Here is a 7,272-nt window from a genome sequence, read left to right on the forward strand (position 1 = left end):
GTCTTCTGTACCAACGTCTATATCCCATTCCATCGAATCACCGTTGCGGTTGAACTCATTCAGCGCAAACGCGATTTCTGCGGAGTCAATGTTAGCGTGCATGCCCCAGACAGCTTTCCCCGCACGTCTCAGTCCACCCCAGTCACTCCCCACTCCCGTGTCTTCCCCTTGATGAAGTTCATCGCCTCTACACAATACCTACCTGCGAAGTCGCGGCCACAAGATGAAGAGACATGCTCTCCTTTTCAGGGTTCCGGATAATATCCCATAACGTTGCAGTTGAGGAGTCGCATATTGCTACGTGGTATCAGGTACTCGGTTGGCGTCAGCCCCACTGCGATGCAGAGGCGACCAAAAACGGAGGTCTGCCAGGACTCCTCGGGCGTTTGGGCTCATGTTTGGTCAGGCCCAGACTTGCCGACCCGAGGGGTTCTCACCTCCTCCACATTTCCCAATCTTGCGCAGTAACCTGCCGAGAACTCTGCCCGTCCTATTTGTGCTGTCGCTGCATCGGACAACCAACACAGACTGACTCGAATAATGAAGCTGTCAGGTTTCTTGAAAGCGCTCGGCGCGCTTGTGCAGGACGTTGAGGAAGGTGGGAGAACGGAGCGCAACATCCTCTGTGTATCTAACCGCGCAGAATTTACCTACTGGCTTTCAACTACTTCCGTAAACTAATACGCTTTGCTGCCCTTTAGAGACATTCGAGTTATTTGCACAAGATCTGCCCTCCCAGAACCTCGGCTTCGTCGATAACAAAGCCTCATCGCTCGAACTCACAAACATTGCAGGACAAGACTTCCATATCACTCAGTCTCCGACCATCCTTTCATCAAACCGTGCCGGCGGCACAACAGGAGCTGGTGCGTCGACAGACCCAACCAGTCGCTCTGACTTATATTGATTTTACCCGCTAACCACCCTCACCCTGCCAAGTCGTTTGGAAGATCACCCCGCTTTTCGCAGAATGGCTGTCGTCACCAAGCAACCCGCTCTTCACCCACGGTCTCCTCTCACCGTCATCCCTTGTCCTCGAACTCGGCTGCGGCATATCCGGCCTGGTCGCTCTGCTGCTGGGCCCTCGCATATCTCGCTACGTCCTGACTGACCAGTCGTATGTCGCCAGGCTGGTCGAGCAGAACATCGCCGAGAACCGACACCGACCCGCCTCCGCAGCCGCCAAGACTGTCCGGCCCTCCAAGACGCGCCCGGCCCCGCCGTCCCGGCGAGGATCCCCGGCCCCAGTTTCGGCGGGAAACGTCTCCCGGGACCGGGGCGGAGCGGCAGGGATCCACTTCACCCCGCTGGACTGGGAGACGGATCAAGTCACCTCGGCGCTGACGGGCTCGGCCGAAGCCAAGAGCTTCGACGTCGTCGTGGCCTGCGACTGCATCTACAACGAGGCGCTGGTCGAGCCGTTTGTGTCGACGTGCGTGGATCTGTGCCGGCTCCGGGCTGGTGAGATATCGCAGGACGCAGACGAAGAGCCTTGCGTGTGCGTGATCGCGCAGCAGCTGAGGGATCCGCTCGTGTTCGAGGCGTGGCTGACGCGGTTTGCGAAGTCGTTTCACACGTGGCGGGTGCCGGACGGGTTGTTGAGCCAGGGATTGCGGAGCAACTCGGGGTTCGTGGTGCATGTTGGGGTGTTGAAGGATGCTATTAGTCTAGAGGTAGTATGAAGCGCTGTTTATACGTGTATGCTCTCGCACAGAAACACCGCCGTCCCGCAGCCGTGCCTTATACCAATTCCCACCGAACCAGACCGCAGCAGCCATAGCCGCAATGCCCCTTTCCTCTCAAAAACTCTTCCTTGGTCAATCCCCTCGCGCTCCGCCCGTCAAACGTCTCAATCCCAACCAGCATCACTTGCTGCCCCGGCGCGCCCAGATCCCGCGTGTTCACATCCACATAGTACCAAAACCCGTCGCTCTCCAGAGGTATAGTATCTTTATTCCTCCCATCCACTCCCTCAATCATCAACGCAAACAACATCTGCTTCCCCCTCCCATTCCGCTCCGGCATCCAGTGCTCGCACACCTTGGCAACCTGAAACCTTACGGTCCCGCCGCCATGCACACGCAACCTCTTCTGAGCTGGAGCAAAGGTACTCTCATCAAGTCCTTCGCGCGAGGCATCCCCCATCCACTCCGCGGGCTCATCCCTCGCGGGGCCAAGCATATACTCGTCCCACGCGAGGCCCCCTCCGTCCCGCCGATACCAATGCCGCTCCTCAGCGGGGAAATGCCTCCAGCCAAACCGCTCGTTGCTCATGGTAAAACACTCGGGCGCGAACGCGGCATGATACTGCCTATCTCCGCCCAAATGCCCGGCGCCCCAGCACGCATCAACCAACTTCCACTCCCCGCCATCAATCCTCACCGCGTTCCACGCATGTCCCGTCGGATTCCGCGCCGGAATCGCCCCGCCCGCTTTGACAACCGCAAAACCGAACCCCTTCCCGTGGCCCGTGACGACCACGCACTCCAACCCCGCCCGCGTCGCGATGGCCTCGTACACGCGCGCGTACCCCTCGCAGACGGCTTTGCCGGAAAAGATGGTCTCGGTGGGCGTCAGCCCGCGCGGGACGCACTTGTTGAAGAAGCCGTGCGCGTCGTAGGCGATGTTGTGGTGACACCAGGTGAAAATGGCGCGGGCCTTGTCGGTCGGGGAGGGGAAAGGGGAACAGAGCACGTGGGCGAGGTGGCCGATGGGGTCGCCGCCACCACCACCGTGCCGTGGGAGGGTGGAGGTCGGGTGCTGCGCCGCGACGGCGTCGGGCGCGGAGAAGTCGCGGCAGGGGAGGCAGGCTGGGCCTTGGTAAGATTGGGACGGAGGGTGTGGGGCAGAGGGGAAGACGCTTGTCGCCGCGGCGGCGGCGGCTTCGATTTGCGCGAGGGTAGGGCGTGAGCTGAGGGGGATGGGGGGCGGTGCGAGAGGCGGAGACGGCTTGGTCTGGAAACTGGACGGTGCCGGGGGAAGACGCCGCATTGGGAGCGCCGGTGATGGCTCTTCGCTGAGCATGACGGCTGGCGAGTTGGCCGGTCTCGACGGGAGCCGAGGGGGTAAGGAGGCTCTCGGCGGATCCGCAATGCGCCTGGGCGGGAGGGACGGCGTGCTGTTTGAAGCCTCTTTTCCTGCCGCTTCCTTTGCCTTTGCCTCAAGCTCCCGCCGGGTTGGTGGCAGCGGTGGCAGCTTGGCTTGTTCAAGCGGCGGCGGTAACCGCCTAGAGGGCTGCGTCTCTGACGCTATGCTTGGAGTGGCCGACTTGGTGTGGTTCAACGACAAACTGGACACGGCAGAGAGCTGGGACACATCGGAAGCATTGGAGTTCCTCCTTGCGGCGAGCGTTTGGGTGGAGGGTCGGCGCGTGGGAAGTTTTGGCGGAGTATCTTTCTGAGAGCTCCTTGCCGGCAGAGGAGGAGGAGCGGCGAGTCGGCCCGGCGAACTGCCTGCTGCCTGCTCGCCATTCTCGTGTCCGGTGGTTCGCCGTGGCAGCGGCGGTGGAAGCCTCTCTGTGGCAGCCCGGACTGGCCGTGGAGGGATCGTAGGGCTCTTCCCCGCGGACTTTTTGCTCACATCTTCCGTCAGCGAGCGGACCGGTGGCGGCGGCGGCGGTGGTCGTTTGCCTGGCGGCGGAGCCTGGAAATTCTTCTGCTGATTCAGCGCAGCAATGCGCTCAGCGAGCGTGGTAAACCGCGGTTCCTCTGTATCAGCCATGTCGCGATTTCGAGAGAGGTTCGCAGAGTGTGGGTCGTGCGGTGGGATGGAGAGGCGTTAGGTCGACGCGCCTCGACTGTGCCGCGATAGGGCTGGTCGGTCTCCGTAGTAAGGAGTAAGGACGGAGCAGATGATTCGCTCGGAAGACGGCCTGCTCTCGGAATTGACCCGGACACAACATACTGTTAATCCAACAAACTCGGATGAGGGATGGGCAGGTCAGGCGGGTCCGAGTGCCTCGAGGTAGCATGCAATGCAACAGACGTGTGTCTGCGGGGACAAGAACTATCGGATGAACCGAGCAGCTGGTTGCAAGCCGTCCTGTGAGAACGAGGTGCTAGACAGGTAATCCAGAATAAATAGATACAGTAGTCGACAGGGCAAGGTAACATGTACCTCACTTAACCTCGAATATGTGGTGAATCCCTTGCCTTGTGAGCATGATACGATTTACCCGTCTACCTATGCAAGTTCCAGTTGCTCCTGAGCTTCAAGAACCGATGGAAATCATGGAATTGCCACTGTAAATTTCCAGTGGCCGGCCGGCGGGACGCCGAGCGGAAGTTGTTACAGCCTCTACCTGGCGCGTATGAGACGTACTGTACCAGACGGCAGAGGGAGACCTCCCACCTCATCCAGCTTAGCCAGGGAATCAACTTTTGGGCTGCCTCACACAGTCGATAGTCAGATAGGTATCACGGTCTGCAAGAATGACTTAACTCACCAACTTCACCGTTCGCCACAGCCAGAATTGGTGGATACCGTGAATTACCGTACCGGTGGGATGATGAGATGGGGCGGACAGTGTCAGTCAGCCTTGCTGCCTCCAAGACAGCCTTGACAGCCAATCTCATAAGGTAGTGGCTGTCGCCTGGTCGCACTCTTGTCGAGTCTGGTTCTCAAGACATCCATGGATCCAATGGAGGACCTACCTGTAGAGTCCGAAAGGCACCCATCAGAAAGACATGATCTAGGTAGATCCGTACGGTGTCCAAAATCATGATGTCGAATCAATGTTAGCACGAGCCACTTTTTGGCGAGTGGGGGCTTACACACTGTGGACGCCTGATGGCTATTACAGCCGATGTACAGATCCGCACCCCTGAGCTCAATTCAGAGCGCTAAGCCTAAATCGTATAGCCTCCCACGGCAAGCTGCTCATACGATTACTACACGCTTGAGACCCACTAGCCAAGCATAAATTTATCAGTTATCAGCCATTTTCAGCGCTTGAATGACCTTGGAGCAGCAAAAGCAGCTTCCGCATTACCGCAACGCTGCCCCAAAAACTGCCTCACCCGCGCTATTGCACGGGTTGACGCAGTACCCGCGGATGCGACGTACAGGACAACCATTTTCATAGATAACTTACAGTACCTCAACTGTCATAAGAAACCGACTGCTCCATTGAGGATCAGCTACCTAAATACGAACGACGTGATAGTCATCGAGATAAGCAGATTTCAGAAACCGCGGCCAACAGTACATTGCCGTTACGGAGGCACAGAATCCCGTCATTTCCTGAAGAGCTTGCCAAAAGAACTTGAATCCGTTTGGCCCTGAAATGCGCGGCTGCTCGTGGTTATTGTCAGGCTGCCGAACGGCTGGTCTACGTCTGGCTACGCCACACCAACTATCCCTTACATAGCGATCGAGTGGTCGTCTGTCCTTATATCACCAAACTTCTGCGCGGGTTGCCGACAGAGTCTTTTAGCAGACATCTCGAAGGTTAGCTATCAACTACGCGCTCGAATCTCTATAAGCGGCTATGCTCATCGTCATTAGCATGTGATCCTGCTTCTCTCGTGGATAATTGCGCGCCAAGGTCCGCCAGAGCCCGCTCCTATATGTCGAATTAAGTCAGAAGCTGATCGATATTCCCGAATGTAAGATGGGAAATGATACTATGCAGTGTCAGTAGAGCTCGTTAGTTTCAGCAGTGGGAGACCGTACAGCGTAATCGAGGAGAAAACTCTCGTTATTGTCCTCTGAGAGTCGGCCAAGTCCCTATTTAGCCTCTTTAACTTCGACTCATTAAACTTCATAATGACTCTGTCTTGTATGCTGAAACTGTCACGGGTAGTGACAGTGTGAGGTTCATGTGCGCAACTCCTGGTTCGACTGGACAGTTCGAACCACGGTCCCTCTTTTGAGGGTGTTACGCGGTGGTCAGTTGCGCCCACCCGTGACAGAAACATAAATTCGTCGAATGGCTGGTAGATCTTATCAAAGTACTTGCAAATTCTTGGCAAAGGTATTATGTCGATCCTGATGCCTTGCTGAGCCCTGTCTCCTTGAGAACGAGATCGACCGCACCGGATGCTAAGCTGGTTTCGAGTGCTCGTGTCAGAGTGCCTATGGTTAGCTAGATTTGAGAGGGAAGGCTCTTGCTCTGCGAAATAGAATGTAGTGCATCTATAAGTCTATCGACAATGTCGTAAACCGCCTTTACGCTTTGCAACGTAGTAGTCGCAATGGCTATAACACTAGCAATAATGCTTGGAGGATCTACAGCTTATGGAATAAGACGTTAGACTAGTTATAGCTCGTATTTGGCAAGTGCCAAGTTATGATAAGTTGTTTTATAGTTGCTCAGCTAGAGCGATGGCATGTAACGGCACACAACGTGCAGCTGTGACGGGCACCACCCAAGGTCTGGTCAGCTCGCACATACAAGATCGATATTGCTACAACGAGAGCAAGAGCTAGATGACAGGAATGGGCGTGCAACCAGACCTTAAGTACTGGAGCAGAGGTGTAAGGTGACACACACAAGCTCACCAAGGAAGATGCACCGAATCCTCAACAGGCAACAGGCAAGACGACTGTATTGTGCATGCACCACTAACCAACTGACTGATCCTTGAGAGAGGGAAGTTCCAAGTTCCAATCTGAGTCTCCTGCTCTCCAAATATCCTCTCTCTGCTGCGAGTCATGTCGCTGCGCCATGAAATCCACAGTGTCTCGCCCGCCAATTGCCCAAGTGTAGGGCTCATGGTGGGGGCCGTGACAAGAGGCCTATGCGTAAGCATGACCATAGACGTATGATCAGACCCCATGACGTATGCATAACCGCAAGCATATGACATGACCATGAGAACAGGAACGGGGAATCCCGTGACAGCTCTATTCTAACTGTATCCCTCAACTAATAGGAGGAAGAGGAGCATTACGAACGGATTTCAAAGCTACTTTAGTAGGCTAAACGCTAAGCTCTTGCCCAAACGTGCACAAAAACCTCCGAGTATAGAAGCAGTAGTTTTTGATGAGAAGCGATTCCCATAAAGCTATAGCTCAATCATCAAGGAGGCTCCGCTTTATTTATACTGCTCTGCTTTCATATTTAGTCCAGAAGCGAGTATTATTCAGCGGTTTATATATAGCATCTCCCTAAGTAGATTATATGCGCACTGACGCTTTCAGAAGATTGGAGTATACATTTGCAGACGCTAAGCCATCCGAGCGCGGTCTATGACATTGCCTTCTTGTTGAACTGAACTGGCTCCTTGGCACCTGGATTCAGGGGCTGGGCACTGTTGCCCAATGCAGTAA

General features: G+C 55.7%; 3 protein-coding genes across 3 annotated transcripts; 1 reads left to right on the forward strand and 2 right to left on the reverse strand.

Moving 5' to 3' along the window:
- Positions 1–540: 540 nt before the first annotated feature.
- On the forward strand, positions 541–1,682 carry N657DRAFT_682807 (uncharacterized protein; the record flags this gene model as incomplete). The annotated part of the gene is made up of 3 exons (XM_062796515.1): positions 541–598; positions 702–866; positions 940–1,682. 3 exons carry the CDS (start codon positions 541–543, stop codon positions 1,680–1,682), a joined length of 966 nt encoding a protein of 321 aa, XP_062645519.1.
- On the reverse strand, positions 1,495–3,894 carry N657DRAFT_647952 (uncharacterized protein). Its single transcript, XM_062793423.1, has one exon. The coding sequence runs from the start codon at positions 3,718–3,720 to the stop codon at positions 1,741–1,743; it is 1,980 nt and encodes a 659-aa protein (XP_062645520.1). The 5' UTR covers positions 3,721–3,894; the 3' UTR covers positions 1,495–1,740.
- A 2,591-nt stretch (positions 3,895–6,485) lies between these two features.
- Positions 6,486–6,733, reverse strand: N657DRAFT_647955 (uncharacterized protein). The gene has a single exon (XM_062793424.1). It carries the CDS (start codon positions 6,714–6,716, stop codon positions 6,498–6,500), a length of 219 nt encoding a protein of 72 aa, XP_062645521.1. The 5' UTR covers positions 6,717–6,733; the 3' UTR covers positions 6,486–6,497.
- Positions 6,734–7,272: the final 539 nt, after the last annotated feature.

Source organism: Parathielavia appendiculata (genome assembly GCF_033297405.1).
Source record: "Parathielavia appendiculata strain CBS 731.68 unplaced genomic scaffold N657scaffold_11, whole genome shotgun sequence".
NCBI lineage: Eukaryota > Fungi > Ascomycota > Sordariomycetes > Sordariales > Chaetomiaceae > Parathielavia > Parathielavia appendiculata.

Excerpts from the sequence above, each read along its gene's own strand:
- N657DRAFT_647952 (XM_062793423.1), bottom strand. The coding sequence starts at position 3,720 with ATGGCTGATACAGAGGAACCGCGGTTTACCACGCTCGCTGAGCGCATT.
- N657DRAFT_647955 (XM_062793424.1), bottom strand. The coding sequence starts at position 6,716 with ATGAGCCCTACACTTGGGCAATTGGCGGGCGAGACACTGTGGATTTCA.